The 21,157-nt window shown below is 41.3% G+C and overlaps 2 protein-coding genes across 2 annotated transcripts in view; one reads left to right on the top strand and one right to left on the bottom strand.

The window, feature by feature from the left end:
* Positions 1-3,463: 3,463 nt before the first annotated feature.
* Positions 3,464-19,474, top strand: LOC308293417 (serine incorporator 1-like). Its single transcript, XM_080735933.1, has 9 exons — positions 3,464-3,598; positions 9,851-10,012; positions 10,981-11,171; positions 13,513-13,730; positions 15,117-15,286; positions 15,697-15,787; positions 16,258-16,402; positions 16,921-17,136; positions 17,700-19,474. The coding sequence occupies exons 1-9, from the start codon at positions 3,569-3,571 to the stop codon at positions 17,836-17,838; spliced, it is 1,362 nt and encodes a 453-aa protein (XP_080592059.1). The 5' UTR covers positions 3,464-3,568; the 3' UTR covers positions 17,839-19,474.
* An 879-nt stretch (positions 19,475-20,353) lies between these two features.
* The window catches only part of LOC308293415 (aminopeptidase Ey-like), a 52,937-nt gene continuing 52,133 nt past the window's right edge, over positions 20,354-21,157 (bottom strand). The window contains exon 20 of the mRNA XM_080735925.1: positions 20,354-20,648. Coding sequence (XP_080592051.1) covers positions 20,505-20,648 — 144 coding nt within the window. The 3' untranslated portion in view covers positions 20,354-20,504. The remainder of the gene's footprint in view (positions 20,649-21,157) is intronic.

The raw sequence follows: 21,157 nt of genomic DNA, 5'->3' as shown, positions 1-21,157 counted from the left end.
AGCAATACAAATTATTAAACATTTTTTGGTGAACTCGACACCGTATGCATTGCACAACCGCGGTATGGCGGTATTGCACCCAATTCTAGTTGTTCATAATTTATGTGCCCAATGCCAATGTAGACACACAAAAAAATACACAATTCATCCCAATACGTCTACATAATTCATATTCTCAAATGTCATAATTATGAATACATTAATTACCATATTATAGCTTAATAGCCAGGCCAACAGCAACAGGCATGTAAGCCTATACACCTGTGGAGTGAATTATAAGGGACGGGGGCGTCGCTCGCCGACAAGAGAAGATCTCCACAAGCTACAAAGCGTCACGGAACGCGACGCTTTGTAGCTTGAACTCATTGGAGATCTGTTCTTGCCAGCGAGTGACACCTACCGCCGTAAAAGGAGTAATAAATTGGAAATTTTAAACGGATTACGGCATGTAGCCTACGTGCGCAATAACAATGAACGAAACGACACTCACCAGTGCGTTGCGTGCGCCTCAAGGGGAAAAACCAAAAGTTGGAACTATCCTCCGCTCACCATCTTCTCCTTGGGCGTGAATTTGTTATTTCTGTCTTGTGTTATGAGTTAGGACTCCCTTTCGTGTGAATATATTGATAAAAGGTGTTAACTACGGCTGACATTCGTTAAAACATCCCCCTATTATTGAAACGGGGAGCCAGCGGAGCGCACGCAGGTTCAACGTACAAAATCCACAGGAGCGCAACTGGCCGAGAGGAGCAAACCATTCTGCTGTTTTTAGTGGAGGGAGGTGTGCACCTAGCCATGCGAAACATGACGGTCGTATCTCACGACTGTCATGGATCGACCTTCAAATGTTGTTGAGCAGTTTAACCAATTTGCCACATACGTTTACACAAACTTTCAAATTTCAAAAATAAAGTGCTTACTAAAGGCGCATCGATGTCACAATATGGTACGCTCAAGCCGAATTACCCGATTCCTCCGTATTGTTTAATAAGAAGCATTTTAATCTGATCAGTTGCCGTTTTCTAAAAAAGCTATAATGTATCATAGTGCAGTACACCTCCCAACCGATGGGGTCGCTTGAGAAAAATCCGAGAAAACGGCCGCCAATCGGATTAAAATGCTTTTTATTAAACAATACAGAATATACAGCTAATTCTGTTTAAGCGTACCATATTGTGACATCTGTTTACCTTCAGTAAGCACTTTACTTTTAAAATCAGAACGTTTGTCTAAAAGTACATGACAACATGGCTAAACTGCTCAACACTAGCTTGAGGTGGACCCACAACTGTCTTTATATGACAGTTATCTTTCAGGACAAGGGGTGAACCGTGCCACGGAGTTATAACTAGAAATCAAAATGTACTTGTCAGGCAATTTATCACACAAATCAGAAATGACGCAATTTGCTCAAAGATTTTAGTGACAAATTGAACATTTACGTCGAGGGCGGGTCGTATAGAAAAGGATGAAACCGGGACACCCCCCATCAGGACGGCGTGTCGTCCATGGATGGTAGCGTCCCCGTATTGTCCAATCAATCGCCCCGGGCTCCATCCATCCATAGACTCTGGCTCTGTGGTGGCTTATTGTGTGAAGTGTGCGGCTCTTATCTCTCAACAGGTTGTTTGGACCTTTTATAATCTGATAATGTTAGTTCACAGTGAGCTACTGTACCTTCGAACTTCCTCATATCTTCTACATTACATGTTTCTTTTGTTTATGCCCTATTGCCCTATCAGTGGTCAGTGGTGGAGTCTGGAATTCAAAATGTAGCCTTGAGTAAAAGTACACAAGTAAAAGTACAAAGGTAAAGTAGCCTACAAAAGTATCAAAATGTAGTTAAAGTACTAAAAGTAAAAGTAGCCTATCATTGTGAAGAATGTCAAAAATGTATAAAGCATATTTTGAAAATAGCCGATCTACAAGTTCACAATGCTTGTAGAATGTAGATCTGCTATTTTCAAATGGCTGAAATAGATATAGGCCTACACACACACACACACACACACACACACACGCACGCACGCACGCGCACGCACGCGCACACGCACGCATGCACGCACGCACGCACGCACGCACACACACACACACACACACACACACACACACACACACACACACACACTCTCTTACTCTCAGAGTTTCTCATCAGGAAGGTTTTACTATGAGGTTCAGGTTAAAGAGAAGACGGGCTGTGATTTAGGAGTGGCCAGAGAGTCCATCAACAGGAAGGAGAATCCAATGAAAATGACCCTCGACAACGGTTATACTGGACTATAATGTTGAGGAATGGAAATGATTACTGGGCTTGTGCTGGCTCTGCTGTCCCCATCCCTGTAAGAGAGAAAGAAGGTCCAGACAGTGGGAGTGTTTGTGGATTATGAGGAGGGTCTGGTCCCCTTTTATGATGTGGAGAGCAGAGCTCATCTCTACTCGTTCACTGGCTGCACCTTCACTGACAAACACTCTATCCATACGTCCGTCCTAGTCTTAATAATGATCATCTCTCCTCTCTTCTGTCATGGGCACTCAGTTTGGTGGGTAGGCTACTATCCTCTCCAACTTAGAAAAGAAAAGCATGAGATCCTACAAGAAAATATATTCCCAATTTATTTAACATTCAAAAATGGGACCATGCACCTTCATGACTAATTCTAGGCACATACAGACTAAAAGACTAAAACTATGATGACAAATTTTCATTGAACCTTTTGAGCTATGATGAAAAGAAACTATGACTAAATATATTGTCAATGTTGACAGCAAATAAAAACTATAGCTGGAAATGTTAGGGAGGGACTAGACAAGAGATCCAGTATGTGAAAACTTGAGTTAGGCCTACTACGCTACTTTGTAGATTTTACAAAACATACATTAACCACTTTAGCCATATAGGCCTAAATACATTTTCGGCCATTTGAAAATAACAGATCTACAAGCTCAATGTTAAGAAGCGTTGCGATGCCACGCATTGTGAGCTTGTAGATCTGCTATTTTCAAAATATTTGTATTCATAAAACTTGTGAAATGGCACAGTCTGCATGATGAGTAGGCCTACTTTCTACTTTTGTACTTTATTAAGCTACATTTTGATACCAATAGACCTACTTTTGTACTTTTGCTCAAGTCAATTTTGAATTCTGGAATAGTAGGCTATTGGGGGACTTGAAGTGGAACATTGTGCCCTACTTTTACTTTTGGTAGGCTACTTTTAGTACATTTTGATACCGATACCTTTACAAATGTAAATTCCTGACTTTTACTTGTAAAAGAGTACACTGCAGTAATGATTTTACTCAAGTAAATCATTTGATGCTTGCTGACTTTTTTCCACACCACTGCCTGGTCCTTAAGTTTGGGAACCAATCAGTGTAGGTATAGAACAATGACGTCATGACGTTACACCAGAAGCTGTTTCCTATCTTCAAACACACACCCTGCAGTAAGTTGCTTCCTTCCAGAAGTGCGTCGTCATTGGATTTCCTACTAACTTCTTCACACAACAAAACTTAAGAGTTTTGGATTAAAAACACATTTCTTCTAAAAGCAGGAAGTTATAAACACCATGGGATTGGTGTGTTCACTCGTCAGCTGTGTGAGTACAAGTTTTATTAAGTAATTTAACACAAAATAAGTAAATACAAATGTCAAAACAAAACGACCTACATTCACGTCCGTTGGTTTGTTTAGATCCGCGAGGGCGAACATAAAACACTAATATGGTCGATTTGTTGATCGATTATCTGACTTCCACATCGTCACTTTACCGTATTGACACTGTGGATTGATCAATGTTTTATTGACACTTTCAGTTGCAGTTATTTCGGAATGTTTTAATGTCTAAAAAAAGAAACGCTTTGAAAAACTTGATTTCCGGGGTTTTCACGCAACTGTGTTCTAGCTGCTGTTATGTTCTCCCCAGATAGTTAAAGGTGCTGTAAAGTGATTTTATTTTTGTTATAATAAGTGTTAAATAGCTCTACTTTCTTTTAATAGTAACCATTGCTATTGTCAAGAGTGGTTTCAGATCTTTTATAGTAAACAGAAAACATGTTCAGGAGCGAGAGAACTCATACAGCGATAGAACAGTGTTGAAATAGGCTAAATAAGTGATTGTCATGTGACACCATGACTGTCATGGTGTGACTGTCCATATCTGGTGAAGTAAAATGTCTATGTATTTGTTTATTTGTATTCTTTCCCCTTATTTTTTTCTGCTTTTGTAATTGAAGTTATCCTGTGCAAAGTACTCTGTTCTATCCGTCTGTCTTTCAATGTTCTATGAGTGGTTCCTGTGTAAATAAGCCGTAAAGCTTACTAGGATCTCCTTTTTAGTTGACCTTGTAACAGTGATTTGTACTGTACTTTTTCCTATTCAAACATCTACATTCTTCAATCAATCAATCAATCAATCAATCAATCAATCAGTCAAGCAATGCCAGAATGCCAGTGAATCATAATAATAAAGGTTTCCCTTAAAAGACAAATCCTACACTATACACTACAGTGGTGTAATTGCGACCGTAGGTCGCACTTACTACAGAAAGCTCCACCAGGTGTCCGTGCGTCAGTCAGTCAGTCCGTCCGTCACACCTCACACGTCACACTTTTGCCCTGCTCATATCTCCGCAACCGTTGCCCCGATCCATGCCAGATTTTGCCCACACACTCCTTACTTGCCAAACTACAACCTCCAAGGACCCCCGGAGCTCCAGGGACCCCCAAGTGTAAAAAATGAGCACATGTGCAAAAATTACCAAATGACCACCCCAACGGGGCTGCTCACGGGGAATTCCTGGGGACCACCCACTCCTGGTGCTCCAGAACGGATGCAAAAGTGGTGACGCCCCCAGTGGAGGACCCCCTCCACTGCAGCTCACATAAAATGCCGTAACTCGGCCTAGGAGCGTCCGGGAGAGCCGCGGCCGGTACCTATTCGTCCGCCAAGGCAACGCGGAGACCCCAACCCTCATTTCTCACATGGCCCTCTTCTAGCGCCACCTTCAGGCCGATTTTCACAACACATTTTTGCCCACTACTCCTACAGTTTTGGCCCTAAAATCACGCAAATTGCTACACAATATGTCTACACTCATCCCATCAACATGAATCTGTCCCATATAGCGCCACCTTCAGGCCGATTTTTAAAAACACATTTTTGGACACTGCTCCTACAGATGTTGCCCTAAAATCACGAAAATCACTACACAGTATGTCTACACTCATGTCATCAACATGGCTCAGGAAGATTTTGGAAAAACACATTTTTGCCCTATTTGTGGAGATAAGTGACCTACGGTCGCTTATCTCCCGATTAGGGAGTCTTACTGGTGATACATTAATACTAGTGATATGATACTCACCACAATACATTGTTGACAATATGATACCTGGATGATAAAGGTTCATTCATGGCCGATATAGTAACTATTTAGCAAAGATATTCTAATATGTGTGAAGCGTGTCACAGTGTCAATAGTGCAGTTTTTACGGGAAAAAGTTATTATTATGGATATAATTAACTAAACACACTGTGATTCTCTAGCAAATACATGGACATTATTTTTCAACACATGGACAAACCAGCACCAGCATGAACACAGAGATTACACACATTTATTGATAGACCAAGAGTAGCTATATGGAATAGAAAAGTAAAGGTTTTCTTCTTAAAATTGCTAAATACAAGGCACAAGTAGGCCCCACTTATCTATAATCGTTTATTTGCATTGTAAAACTATTTGATACCGATTATTTGCATTGAAAAACGATACGATACAAGGCCAAACGGTAAAATATTTTGCTCTTTGCATATCGATATAGTAGATCTTTGCAAATTAAAATCGATGACCGGAGTCTCAGACCAGAGACTCTTTGAGTAGTCTACTGGTGACTGTCACTGTCATTGTAGTGTTTATACCTGGTCATCAAATTATTGTCTCAGGAATATGACATCTCCATGAATTCAAGACTTCATGGGGTGTGTAATTGATCGAAAATAAGTCATTTTCTGTGGCGTAACTACTCCTTGTTAAGGCCTGCCTGCGTTCATGTTTACCATGCATGCAGTTACCCTGTGGTGTTATTATGATCCTATTCACAATACAATGAGAGGGAAAGAGAGAGAGAAAGGGAGAGAGAGACTATTCAGAACACAGGGTAAGAGAGAGAGAGAGAGATAGACCCTGTTTACAATACTAGGAAGAGAGCGATACTATTTCCAACACAGATTGACAGAAAGAGAGTGGGAAGGAGAGACGAGAAAGGCCTTGTTTACAGCAAAGAGAGAGAGAGGGAGAGAGAGAGAGCTATCCCTAAGAGGATGAGAGAGAGACACTATTCCCAACAGAGAGAGAGAGAGAGAGAGAGAGAGAGGAGAGAGAGAGAGAGAGAGAGAGGAGAGAGAGAGAGAGAGAGAGAGAGAGAGATGTTCCATGAGCTCAGCATCAGTTCAAGGTTGATGTGTCAGTACAGTACATCATCAATAGTTGATGTTTGTCTAGAAGGATACAGAGAGGAGAGGAGACAAGGTTGTCATGACAACAGTATACACGCTGCGTTGTGCATATCTTCGCTGTCGGGTGGAAACCTTGTATGACCCAAGATAACGTAGCTTTTCAGGTAAATGGGTATAATGAGCCTGTGTTCCAATGGATCCAATGTGCTCACAAGCTTTTCACAGATGAAAACTAAATAAAAACTAAGCTATGATTAATAAATATATTAACAATTTCATCAACAAAAAAAAAAAAGAATGTTAGGGAGGGACTAGTGGAGAAGAGATCAATCTTTTTGCAAGACGAGTCCCACTTTATGCTCGGTCTGCGCGCGAGCGTCACACTCCGATCTAGCCGATCTACAGGCTCACACCGCTTGTGGATCGACTATTATTTTTCCGGCACAGGTCTAAGTATAAAATCGGGCATTGGACGCCATCACGGCCTGTCAAAATAAACAAAACTAAATAGAATTTAATTCGACTTAGAATAAAACTTCCATCTAAATATGCTGTCAAAATGGAACACTGATGCAGATGGAAAGCTTCTGCCTGACAGCAACAACATGAATGCACAGTCAGTGCCCGCACACACACACACACACACACACACACACACACACACACACACACACACACACACACACACACACACACACACACACACACACACACACACACACACACACACACACACACACACACACACACACATCCATCCCAGAGGGCTATCCATCAGTCTAACAACAGCGTGAGTCACTGTCCTGTCCTGGGCTGTCCTCCTAAATCGTAATGCCCTCCGTGTGCGTGACTGTGTGTCTGTGTGTGTCTGTGTGTGTCTGTGCGTGTGTGTGTGTGTGTTAGTCCTACTATATTTCTGTGGACCAAATGTACAGTATACTGCGTGAGAAATAGATGATGTGAGGAGTCTGTAGAGTCGACCATTCCTCACAAGAAAATAGTTGTTTTTTATGGTTGAAAACGCATTTTTAGAGAAATGTTTAAAATCATGAAAAGGTTCAGGAACTTCAGGTTAGGGGCTAGGTAAGGTTTAGGATCAGATATTTATACGTTAGGTTTAAGGATCAGAGATGGAGTTATGCCTGATTTACACTTAGTTGCATGCTGGTGTCGTAGACCGAGAAATAGCTGATCTGCTGCTAGCTGCTATTACGGTTTGTGAAAACAATTGTGAAAATGACATACATTTTGTCGCAGTCCTAACATGTTGTTGTCCTCACAAGTATGTTAATTTCAAACCTGTGTGTGTGTGTGTGTGTGTGTGTGTGTGTGTGTGTGTGTGTGTGTGTGTGTGTGTGTGTGTGTGTGTGTGTGTGTGTGTGTGTGTGTGTGTGTGTGTGTGTGTGTGTGTGTGTGTGTGTGTGTGTGTGTGTGTGTGTGTGTGTGTGTGTGTGTGCGTGCGGCGTGCGCGTACTGTGCAGGCATCATTTATGCCCCGTCTCCCTTCCAAATGAACGCTGCCTTGAATCTTAACTCTTATTCTGCCAGATGTTGTTATTTATTATTGGGTTTTGTGCCAGCAAAAGCACCTTACCTTTGCGATGATATAGACAAACGTGTATTATTATTTTTTTTTAAATGTTCTCTTAAAGAGTGTGCCGTGGCTCTACCAGCAGTAGGGGGCAGCCTCATGCAAGAATTAATGTGAAAATGGTCTCAGCTCGACGCTTGCTTGTCAAGGCTGTTCAAGGCTGATGAGTCGCTACAGAGCAATAGATCCAGAGAAAAACACATGGAACAGTGTTGTGACTCCATTGATGTTAACGTCCAGTTGGATTTTAAGAGTACTTTTATGGGAGCTGTTTCAACGGTAGACACCCGCGCGACACCTCAACAGGTTACAGACATCAAACCAAGGTACAAAAGAACGAGCCAAAGAACGTACAATTGGCATTATCGGGCCGTCAAAAATGGGGCGAACGGGAACGTTCAAAGCAGTATAAGAGTTAAAGGAGCACTTCACCCATTTTAACCTCAACTCTGTATATTTGGTTCTTACTAATGCTCCTTATAAGATGACACCATTTCTGTCTACTCATCCTACGTCTCATTGGTGGGCTGGGGACAGTTCACAAACCTGCCTACCAGTGATATCATCAGTGGGGATTTCAAAGGAATAGAAACCATAGCATCTTCCTGGAAATCCTTGCATGATGAAAGGTTTCTCTTAAAAGACAAATCCTACTATAGTATACACTACAGTGGTGTAACGAAGCCATTGTTCTTAACATTATGACAAATCTGGAGTTTTGAAACTTCAAAAAAACTGCTTGCCGGGTGATGGTGTGGAGTCACTGGTAGTCAGTTTTCTGAACAATGCACAGTCCTCCTATGTTCACACAGTGAGTTGACAATCAGATATGGTGTCATCTTATAATCAGCATTAGTGAGGACCAATTATATGAATATGGTTGAACATGGGGGAAGTGCTCTTTTTAAGGATTGAATTGTGTTTTTTGTCCATTGAACATTGGAACGTATAAATAAAAATGTCTGTTTGGCTTCTGGGCTTTGCAAACCCAAGTTCCACACAGCGCACATTCGACAAATAACATAAATGTATAAAGAACAGCCCGACACATTCAATAATTGTTTTACGTTCAACAAAATAAAATAAAATGAAGATAATAGTGGAAATAGTGGACAGATCTGATATTTTCGGCTGATGTTCGCTGTGGAATGGTGATGGCGATAATATCGTAAATCGTGATTTCTTTTGTCACAATAATCGTGATATGAAATCTTCATATCTTCCCATCCCTATTATGTACTGAATAGTTGTGACAGGGCTGTCTGTCTGTCTGTGTGTCCTGCAGGCCTCATGTCTGTGTGGCTCAGCACAGTGTCTGCTGTCAGGGACATGCTGGGCCCCTGATTCAGCCCGGGAAAAAGAGTTGGAGAGGCCCTCATTGCGCCCCCTATAGCGCTGCTGCTACTCAAAGATTTGCCATTTCAGATCATGACAAGTGACAAGCCAGTGGGCCAAGTACTGTACATGAGTTATATTTTGTCGTTGTCGGGTGGAAACTTTGTATGTCCAAAGCCGTTTGTTTTGTATTTATCATTTTAAAAATGATTTAAACTAGTGAAAACAGCCGATCTACAAGCACACAACGCCTCGCACCGCAGATGTGCTGTTTTCACTACTTTTGTGCAAACAGTTTAATTTTTACTTTTGTGCAAACAGTTTAATTCTTTTCCTAATGGCCGGCCTGGACCGACCGGGAATGAAGCGGCCGTTCGGGAGTTCGGGAGTTGTCCCGCTTTTCCCAATGGCCAGCACATCCCTGTCTGCTGTCCTCCTCATGTCTGTCTCTGTGTGTCCTGCAGGCCTCATGTCTGTGTGGCTCAGCACAGTGTCTGCTGTCCTCATGCTGCCCCGCGTCCTTCAGCTCCACCATCACCCGCCTGGCCTTCTCCTTCCTGCTGCTGCTGGGCACCTTCCTGTCTGTCATCATGATCCTCCCGGGCATGGAGACACAGCTGAAGAAGGTACGTCTGTCTGTATGTCATCATGATCCTATCAGGCATTGGAGACACAGCTGAAGAAGGTAGGCCTGTCTGTCTGTCTGTCTGTCTGTCTGTCTGTCTGTCTGTACTGCAGGGTTCCCCAAATAGTTTTCCCCAAGGTCAGAATTATGTCTAGGATACCAAGCTGAGGGCCACAAGTAACATTGCAGGGGGGCGACGGTGGTGTTCCCGCTACTCCAACGACAGTTCAGATATTGTCGTTGTCGGGCAGAAACCTTGTATCTCCAAGTTTCAAATGTCTACGTCTTTTGGTAAAGCAAAGCCCTGCTTCATCATACAAGACTGTTGCACAAAACTAGTGAAAACAGCCGATCTACAAGCACACAGGTGCGAGGCGTTGTGTGCTTGTAAATCTGCTGTTTTCACTAGTTTAGTACATTTTTTTAGATGATAAATACAAAATGACGATATACTAGTGTTGTTGCTGCTCTTATACCACCATTATTACTGGGGTTGGTGGGGGCCAGACAGTAGCACCCTATTGGGGAACCCTGCTGTACTGTCTGTGTATCATCATGGAGACACAGCTGAAGAAGGTAAAAAGACACAATAATCGTATCGTGGACATTAACATTTATTGTGAAATTATCTTCCGTCATTCACTGGGATCAATTCACCTCGGTACCATTAAAAAATGTAAATCCTCTATAATTGGTTAAACGGAACTGGAAATGATGTACTTGATACAGTATTTTTTTTTCTCCACACTCTTGTGTGTCTGTAGATCGGATATTTTTTTGGCAAATGTTCCGCCCCAGGATAATGGATGTTTGGGATATTTTGATTATTGTGATAATATCGTAAATCAACAATAATCGTGACATGACATTTTAATATTGTCTCATCCCTAGTTGGTTGCACCCACCTGGTACCAGGCATGTTTGTGCTCGTACCTGGTCCTATAATGCCTGTGTTTTCCATCCCACCAGATTCCAGGGTTCTGTGTGGGGGGCACCCACCTGGTCCCCGGCATGGAGAACCATGTGAACTGTGACGTGGTGGTGGGCTACAAGTCGGTGTACCGCGTCTGCTTCGCCATGACCTGCTTCTTCTTCCTGTTCTCCATCATCATGATCCGCGTCCGCAGCAGCAAGGACCCCCGAGCCGCCATACAGAACGGGTACAAACACACACTGTGCTGTCACGATTACAAATTTAAGTTGACGACGCAAGCTTGTTGATCAACTATTTCTAATATTTTTATATTTGAAAATGTCTGACATTTTTTCAACATGGAAACGATTATGACGATTGTATGCGATTATCTCAAATAATTGCGATTAGACAATTATGTGATAATTGTGACAGGCCTACGAACACACACCATCTCTCTCTAGGGCAGGGTTTCTCAAAATGGGTGCCGTGACGCAAGTCCAGGGGTGCCTCAAAATACTATTTGACTTTGTAAAATCGGACCTGAGTTGCGCTCTTTTTCAGTCTACTCTACACCAAATCTCTTTGACAAAAATAGCAGATCTACAGGTTCACAACGTGTCCTGTAGATCGGCTATTTTTGGGCAAATGGTAAAAAAAAATCACACTCGTGTGAACTGAGCGGTGGAGGCTGTGTGTGTGTGTGTGTGTGTGTGTGTGTGTGTGTGTGTGTGTGTGTGTGTGTGTGTGTGTGTGAGTGTGAGTGTGCCCTCAGTGGCCTGAACAACAGCGCCCCTCCCTTAACATGTGTGGTCAAAAAAGGTACTTCAGGCTACAGACAGACAGACAGACAGACACACACACACGGACGGATACACACACGGCCACGCTATGGAGACGGTGTGACCACCGCTCAAAAAGTATAGTTATTTTCAATCTGTCCTCATGGAAATGGGTAGTTTTCTCAAGTTTTCCTCGTGGGGGGAAAGATTTACATATTGGGGAAAGATGTAGATATTAAGTACGTACCGTAACATGACTTAAATGTAAGATGCTACAAGTGAATGTAATTCAGGCGTGCCATGGATGAAAAGGTTGTTTACAGAGAGGTGCCCTGGCCTGAGCCAGACATGTTTGAGAACCACTGCTCTAAAGCCCCTTTTCCACAGGCCCAACTCCACACCACTCCACACCACACCGCCCACTTGTGTGAGGTTTTCCACTACAAGGTCCTGGGTAGAGTGGTGTGAAACTGCTACTAAACGGGGTACTAAAAAGTATCCACTCTAGAGTAGGTCTGAGCTAGGCCAAGCAGGGCCAAACACCTCATTTTGACTGATCACTCACTGGGTTTTCATTTAGACCACCAGGATATAGTTGTAATCCATGATAATAGATTCTATTGTGTTATAACCACTATTATAATCTATTATAGTATATTATAATTATCATAGTAATACATTAATACTTTATAATGTATTATAATCACAGTTATAATCCATTATAATTAGGATAGTTGTAATACAAATTTATTATGTATTATAATCACAGTTAAAAGGGTCAATTTGTTTCTTACCGATAGGGGTACTTTTGTGTAATGGAAAATGTAGATATTTTTATGTGGTGTGGTGTGGTGTAGTGTGGTGTGGTGTGGTGCTAAAACTGCAGTCGAAAAGGGGCTTAAAGTAAACAATGCTGCCCTCTTCTGGTCATGCAGGGAGGGTTTCCCACTGATTGTGAACTGACTTAAATTGGGCTTAGACAGTGTAAATGTTATCAACTAAATCCATGGCGAACAATGTTCATAGACAAAAACTGAATAAAAAACAAATCAATGATGACTAAAGCTATGACTAAATATACAGACAATTTCATCTACATATAAAAACTATGCTAAAATGTCATATTAAGTATGAATCAGGCATTACAACGCCATCAAGGTCCACCAATGTAAAGTTTGGTCGACTAAATCAACTGTAGATTTAGTCGATTCAAATCCTATAAAACGGGGGTCTTCAACGTTTTCAGGCCAAGGACTCCTTAGCTGAGAGAGAGATGAAGCAGGGACCCCCAGATTCCATATAGTTTCATCGTTTGACAGCACAATCGTCAGTGTATTTTGGATTCATGTCAATTTGTGTTATCAGATATTTAACCACTTGAACCGTCAATACTTAATACACTTGACCTTTCACTCTGTACTTAGTGTGCTCTTTTTTCCCCTCTACACCAAACCTCTTTGTCGAAAATAGCCAATCTACAAGCTCACAGATCATCTATTTTTGGCCAAAGTTCTCAGAATATGGACGTTAGGGTTCAAGTGGTTCATTCTATCACACAAAGATTTGAAGGACCCCCCAGGGGTCCCGGACCCCCCGTTGAAGACCCCCGCTATAAATTATTACTAAAACTAGAATAAAAGTAAAACATGACGGACCCCCCTGCATTAGTAAGTACATGGTCGGGGACCATGTGCAATGCTTTCACCCACTACCAATGGTCCACGGACCACCAGCTGAAAACCTCTTTTCTCACAGTGGTTGTTTTAAGACAAGGAGTAATATATTTGTCTCTGTGTTGTCACTCAGGTTCTGGTTCTTCAAGCTTCTCATCCTGGTGGGCATCATGGTGGGAGCCTTCTTCATCCCTGATGGAACCTTCACTACAGTGTGGTACTACTTTGGTGCCATTGGCTCCTTCATCTTCATCATCATCCAGCTCATCCTGCTGGTGGACTTCGCTCACTCCTGGAACCAGTCCTGGCTGGAGAAGGCCGAGGAAGGCAACTCCAAGTGCTGGTTTGCAGGTAGACCACATGGTGGCCATGTCCAAACAAGGGATGGTGTGGACATCGATAATCGTATCGTGGAGATTTAATTTATTGTGGTATCGTCCTCTGTCATGCACTGGTATCAGTTCACCTTTTATTTGCCGAGCTGCATATCCGGTACCACTTAACTCATTGAGTGCCAATCCCGAACTAGTTCGGCTTTATTATCGTATCGCAGAGTGACGATCCCGAACTAGTTCGGCTTTAAAAAAAAAAAAAATTGAATTTTTTTTTTGGACCCCATCAAATCTGGTGAACATGATTTAAATCGCGATTTTGCATGTTCCACCCCCATACAACCCCATCTAACATACAGGGCAGCCATTTTTGTTTACATAACATGTAAAACATAATGGCTATTATCTCAAGAATGCCTGAACGGATTTCCAATTGGATTTTTTTGTTTGAAAGCTGTGAACAAACTGCACAAATCCACTCCAATTGCATTGGATTTTTTAGAGATCATTCTTCTCTGTTTTTTTCCCATGCATGAGGTGTGCAAGGTTTAATCGTGGCTAAATTGCAGAAAATAGATCTTCTAAAATGCTTGGTAGCCAATAGCTAACTTCAAGCTAACTTCATCCTCTTCCTGTACATGCACAAAGGAAAGTGTTCAGGCATGTCATGGCTGCAGGGCTTGTGCATATACCAGCACTGTCTAAGTAGAATTCTCTGGTCATTGGGGCCCTCTAGTGGTGAAAAAGGGGGCACTCAAAGAGTTAATAAAACTGTAATTGGTAAAAGGTACTTATAATCGACGTACTTGATGCAGTCTTTTTTTCACTCTTTTTCACTCTCTATCAAAATTCTTTTGGCAAATGTTCCACCCAGGATAATGGATTTGATTATCGTGATAATATCGCAAACCACGATTTCTTTTGTCACAATAATCGTGATATGAAATTTTCATATCGTCCCATACCTAGTCCACACATTTGGCCCTCAACAAACACACTATGTTTGTTGTCACATTAACCTTGTTGACACTAGGTTGAAGTGGTTAAGAACGTAGACAGTGACATGGGTGACATAGAAAAAGACAGTGACATAGAAAATGATGGAAATATGAAATAAATGTTTCATCCAGCTGTTTTTATAGACTATGGCGAAGCATGTTTGGATTGCATATCTGCAGTAGCTGTTGTCAGACTACCTAACGCACTGCAGTAGCCATTATCATAGCACCAAAAGACATGCATGCCAGGTATACTCCTGCTTGTGGCCTTGACCGAGGTACTGACATGCACAACTGGAGTTTTATCTGATTATGCAGAAGTTTGTGCCAGGGAAGCCCCAGAATAGAATATTTGTGTTAAAAACAAAAAAACTAAACAAAGAAATCTTCTTGTTGGTTCTTTTCAGCTCTGCTGACGTCCACCTTCCTCTTCTACGCGGCGGCCTTCAGTGCCATGGTCCTCTTCTACGTCTTCTACACCCAGCCAGAGGGATGCACGGAGCACAAGGTCTTCATCAGCCTCAACCTCATCTTCTGCATCGTCGTCTCCATCGTCTCCATCCTGCCCAAAGTCCAGGTCATACACACACACCATCGTCATAACCCCTCAATCATTGCTGCCACTGTATCTTCTATCTGTATCTTCTCAGTGATTACTCTTCTGAATAATAGATAAAAAAATAAAGAAAGTATAATTGTTGATAATAACGACAATACTATAAAAACTCGGCAAGTTTAAAACCAAGACCTACCTTGTTTAATCCAACCTTTTTTACCTTTACTTCTATAGCTTTTCATCTTTTAACTAGTTTTTCCAAATAAAGTCGTTTTTATTTTGTTGCTGTTTTGTAAATCAACTGTGAGTACACAGAAAAGTGCTATATCAATTGTGTGTATACCGCACGATACATCACTAAAATAATGCATCTAGATTAGATTATTTGATTATACTGTATGTGATTGATGGATTATTCTCTCTGCACACAGGAAGCTCAGCCCAGTTCTGGTCTGCTCCAGGCGTCCCTCATCTCGGCCTACACCATGTACATCACCTGGTCGGCCATGTCCAACAACCCCAGTGAGTCACATGGCGCTCATATAATGCATGGATTAAAGGCACAGTGGTAAAGTCCATGACAATCCATCGCGGTGCAGCCGGCTTTTTCAGGCGTCTTAAGCCTCCCATACACGACAAGACTTTGGAAATAATTTTAAAAGACTACCCTCTTACACTATAAGATTTAAAAAAATATGTTTAAAGACTTTATATAAAGGTTTTTCAAGATTTTCAGCCTTTAGATGTGAGATGCCATTAAAATTTTACTGGCGAGAATATCAACGTAATCATTGTACTTATACATATTGTGTTAATTGTTTAGGAAACTCTTGTTTCACAAATCACAGACTGTCTGGGACTTGGCCTAACAAAATGGTTCAGTCATGAGATTGTATTTCTGGTTAATTATTGTAAGGTCATCTGTTATTTGTATTTGAATATACCTCATTTATATCCCAATAATTATGTCATGAACATGCGTATGTGTCCAGATCGTCAGTGTAACCCCAGCCTGCTCAGTCTGGTCAGTACCAGTGCCACTCCAGCTCCGACCACCGCTCCCGGCGACGTCCAGTGGTGGGACGCGCAAGGCATCGTGGGATTGGTCATCTTCTTCTTCTGTACGCTCTATGCCAGGTATAGGATCAAACACTTCTTCTGTACGCTCTATGGCAGGATAGGGTCAAACACTTCTTCTGTACGATCTATGCCACACGCCGGTATCTCTAGGAACTAGTGGAGGTAACAATACGATGGTCATTCATCGTGACATCGCAATCAGGGTTGTCGAGATGATGACATTTTGGGTTAGAGTTAGGCATTGAACACTGGAATAGATACTACAATATTACATTTCTGTTTGGCTTTTAGGCTTTGTAAACAGAAATTGCACAGGGCAGATTTGACAAAATAACAAAATAGCATATCGTCGCCAGCTCATTACTTTTTCAAGTACATTATTTCCAGGTCTGTTTATAATAAAGGGTTTAAGTGGTACTGGATATGCAGCTCGGCAAATAAAAGCTGAATCGATCCCATTGCATGATGGAGGATAATTTCAGGATGAATTCAAACCTCCACGATCCGATTATTGTGAGTGTTTTCTTTCTCTATAAACGATAATAACTTATTATCGTCCCATCTCTACTCTGCAGCATCCGCTCGTCCAACAACTCCCAGGTGAACAAGCTGATGCAGACGGAGGATGTCCAGGGCCTGACGGCCGACTACGAGGCCCCCGCGGACGAGGACGGGGTCCGGCGCGCCGTGGACAACGAGGAGGACGGCGTCACCTACAGCTACTCCTTCTTCCACTTCAGCCTCTGCCTGGCGTCGCTCTACATCATGATGACGCTCACCAACTGGTACCAGTAAGTGGCTTCACTTCAAAACAGTTAAACAGGGCCGGCCCTTTTCCGATGACGTCAATCTCTGGTTCCTTGTCCACTGTGAAAATCCACTTTTTTAACACGAGATGGGTCTAATCGCTGACTTGTGGAAAATGCTATAAAATGAAAATCCATCAATAATCTGTCATACCCCGAAAAAATGAATTTCAACTGCCCCTAGACCAGTGTTTCTCAAACTTCAAAATTTCAAAGTCTCCCCTTAACTCTGACAGTGTTCAAATGGAACCAAATTAACCAAATTAACCTGGTTCATTTTGCTCCCCGGGAACCAAACTAGTGAAAACAGCCGATCTTCAAGCTTACAAGTTACAACACGTATCGCTTGTAGATCTGCTATTTTCACTACTTCCTAAAAAGTATCCCTCCCCCCTCTTAATTCATTCACATGGGTCCTGACCCACTGTTTTGGGGGAAACGCTGGTTTTGTGCTATTGTAGGGGGCTCCCTTTCACACTGTCTCACAAATCAGATTTATTTTTTGTTGCTTTTATCCCTGCTAACGCTAACTTGTCCTCTCCCTCCAGGCCAGAGACTGACTACCACGCCATGAAGAGCAGCATGCCGGCGGTGTGGGTGAAGATCTCGTCCAGCTGGCTGGGTCTGGCGCTCTACCTCTGGACCCTGGTGGCTCCTCTCGTCCTGCCTGAGCGAGAGTTCAACTGAAACCGCCTACACCTGTCACTACAGTAAAAGGCTGCGCTCGCACTGCAGACTAATCTTCATTTGTTGGCCTGTTTACTATGCACAGCAGCCATATTACTTCCCTTCACTTTCTAATTGTACTAATGCAGGCTCTGTTCCGTTTAGTGTAGCACAGTGGTTTTCAAACATTTTAATTTCAAAGACCCCATAACTCTGAGAGTGTGCCGATGGAACCAAATGGACCATTACGGGTCCATTCGGTTCCATTTGCACATTCTCAGAGTTATACACCCGTAAGGGGCAATTTGGAACCCCCTCAAGGAACCATGACCACACATGAAGCCCCACTGGTGTCAGAGTAATGGGGAGAGTCCGACGAATGCAACGTCGAAGTAATGCGTGTCGGAACAACAACACGCACCCACTGATGCAGCAGAGTGTTAGCAGTGGGCCAACATGCACAATATCAGAACCCTTACTCTGTTTGACCTGAATGGCTGCTGTGCTTAGCCAACTGGAATCCAACTGGATTCATCAAGTCCGAAGAGCAAAAATAACACGCGAAAACTGACCGTTTCAAATTAGATACGAGCCACATTCCGAGGTGGTTTGAAATGCGATTCAAATCTTATTTCCAAAGATGTGTCTTGTTGAGAAAATAGCTGATCTACAAGCTCAGAACACACGCGATGCAATGCATTGTGAGCTTCTAGATGAACTGTTTCCGGTGAGCGACCCTTCGTACGACGGAGTGTAACTTAAGTGTTACTCACTCCTACTTATTTACATCGTTAGCACAGCTATCAATGCAAATAGGTCGATAATGTCGGAATGCATAATTCTGATCTGATCACTTGCAAATTATTGGACAATCGGTCATCAATATCAGATTTGATAAACAAATGGAATTTACCTGCAGTCCGAACAAAGCCAGCGATGTTGTTGCACCGCAAGAGCACATGGTTGTAGCTTTATAAATGAATCTGCTTCATTCTTTTTGTCCTCTTGAGACTTTATATTTGTTACTAATGTGCCTTAATGACTTTGCCTTGGTTCACAAGTGACGTGAAATATGCCAAATATTAATTTGACTGTGTATCTCAATTCTTATATGCTACTGTAAATACACTGCCCATTCCTTATTTTATAGGTCATTTTTATATTTCACTTCATTAATGATATATCACTTGCTGATTGCCGGTTCAGTTCAGAGCCGATTGTTTTTTTATAGCTCACACCGTTTGGATACTGAGTGAATTATTTGTCTGATTCTGTTATTTTTTCTATTCTTTGTTTCTATTTCTAGTCTGAAATTTAAAAGTTGTTCAACTGGTCTGGGGATTTGTTGTAGGCCTACATACTTTAATATAGTTTATTGTTAAGACTACAGTATGTTCTGTACTATTTAGGAGGTCGTGGTGCACCATGGCATTGGTGTAAGGAGGTGGGTGAAAGTCTAATGTCACATTTTGAACCAAATGCCTCAACATCAAACTCGTGATGAAGATATCTTATTGTGGCGTTAGTGACAATAATGCCAAATAGCTTTCCCCAAAGAATTGTCAAAAATAACAAATACATTAAGCCCACCACCAGAATCAGCATTCTATTTTAGACCTTCAATATTAAACCAATAAATGTGTAAATGACCACTGTCCTTCTGTTCCATTTTCTGTGTGTGCGTGTGTGTGTACATGAGCATCAAGGGTGCCCATATAGATTTTTATTTTATTTTCTCGCTTGTAAAAGAAACAGGCAATAACTCACCACAAGGGGGAGCTCTATGGTTGAGAGATGAAACATTGGACCTACAACTGATTAAGCAGATATACATTATACTGTACACATTGACGTGAACACAGATTAGCCTACATACATTTATTGATTAACCAAATGTAGTGATGAGTGATGGAAAAGTAATTCAATCTTAAATCCTATTCTTTTCTTAAAATTGCTGAATACAACGTGTACAAGTACTTAGTATCAATACAATTATTATTGCAAAAATGATTCAATACCGATTACACTGCAAAATGATTTGATCCGTTACAAAGTCAAACAAAACTATATTTTGCTGTTTGCATACTGATGCAGTAACAGTTAGGCCTACTATATCGTTACACCTAATCACAGAGGTTAGCATATTATAGGCATAGAGAGAGGAATTTGAGAACTTCATTGAGTGATTGATTTGAAATGGATGATTATAGAAATAATGTCATCCATGCACAGACAGATTTTGAACGTGATGTTTGTTGTGATGCTGGTCAGTTTTTGAACCATGGTTGGATGTTAACAAATGACAACATTACGACAACACACATTATCAAACTTTAATACATATAAAATACTTTTACATTTAAAAAATGCATTTCTTTAAAAGCGTCCAAGTTCAAAAACAAGTCACATTAATATTATTATTATAAAATATAGCGGCTGGTTTCATCTTTAAATAAAATAGATTATACAAAATATGAATTGAATATATAATATTATATAAAATATATGAATTTAAAAAATACATTTCTTTAAAAGCGTCCAAGTTCAAACAAGTCACATTGATATTATTATTATAAAATATAACGGCTGGTTTTCATCTTTAAATACAATAGATTATACAAAATATGAATTGAATATATAATATTATATAAAATATATGAATATGTTAAACTGTATTATTGAATGAGTTATGCAGCCTGCTCAGTGAACCATGTGAGGACCTGGTCTTTGTTCATGGTCACCCAGTCAATGTTCGCCTTAGTCCTCTCTAGCGCCTCCTCCAGGGCCGAGGTAGCTGCACCATCCGCGTGGGCCTCTTTAAACTGAAGCAACTGCATGGGGAAGAAAATCACACCCAGTGTGAAGTGAGCGGTGCCTTGATGAGTTAATTTCATTAAGCTATATGAACTGGAGGAGGGGTGGGCAACTCTGATGATGGAGAGGGCAATTATATTTCCACACTCCCTCCAAAGGTCGGGCAGAAACCTCCGTATTTTAACTTTTTTCCCTAAATGAATGCCCTACTTTGTTGTTCATGTTCGTCATGTCACAAAAAAGTAGCAAAAATAGCCGATCTACAAGCTCAAAACCTGTAGATCTGCTATTATTTGGGAATTGGAATCCTGATTTTTTTTTTTGCTATTTTTGAAATGGAATCCTGAAAAGTTAAAATTTTATTTAATTTCACATGCATTTAGTTATATTTACAGTTTAACTACAAATGCATTGGAAAATAAAAACCAATACAATCGTAATACTAGTCATTAAACTGAACTAAACTGAAGTAATTAAAGAGGATCATGTTTGCATGTCTGGAATTGTAACAGCTTAATAACTTAAC

This window comes from Nannobrachium achirus (genome assembly GCF_963921795.1).
Source record: "Nannobrachium achirus genome assembly, chromosome: 10".
Taxonomy (NCBI): Eukaryota; Metazoa; Chordata; class Actinopteri; order Myctophiformes; family Myctophidae; genus Nannobrachium; species Nannobrachium achirus.
Note: the sequence above shows the minus strand (reverse complement) of the source record. Positions and strands in the feature narration are given on the sequence as shown.

Bases quoted from the DNA above. Each gene is read 5' to 3' on its own strand.
- LOC308293417 (XM_080735933.1), top strand. From the start codon at position 3,569: ATGGGATTGGTGTGTTCACTCGTCAGCTGT. The intron at 3,599-9,850 runs GTGAGTACAAGT...TGTGTCCTGCAG, and splicing joins TGTGTTCACTCGTCAGCTGT to GCCTCATGTCTGTGTGGCTC. The intron at 17,137-17,699 runs GTAAGTGGCTTC...CTCTCCCTCCAG, and splicing joins ACGCTCACCAACTGGTACCA to GCCAGAGACTGACTACCACG.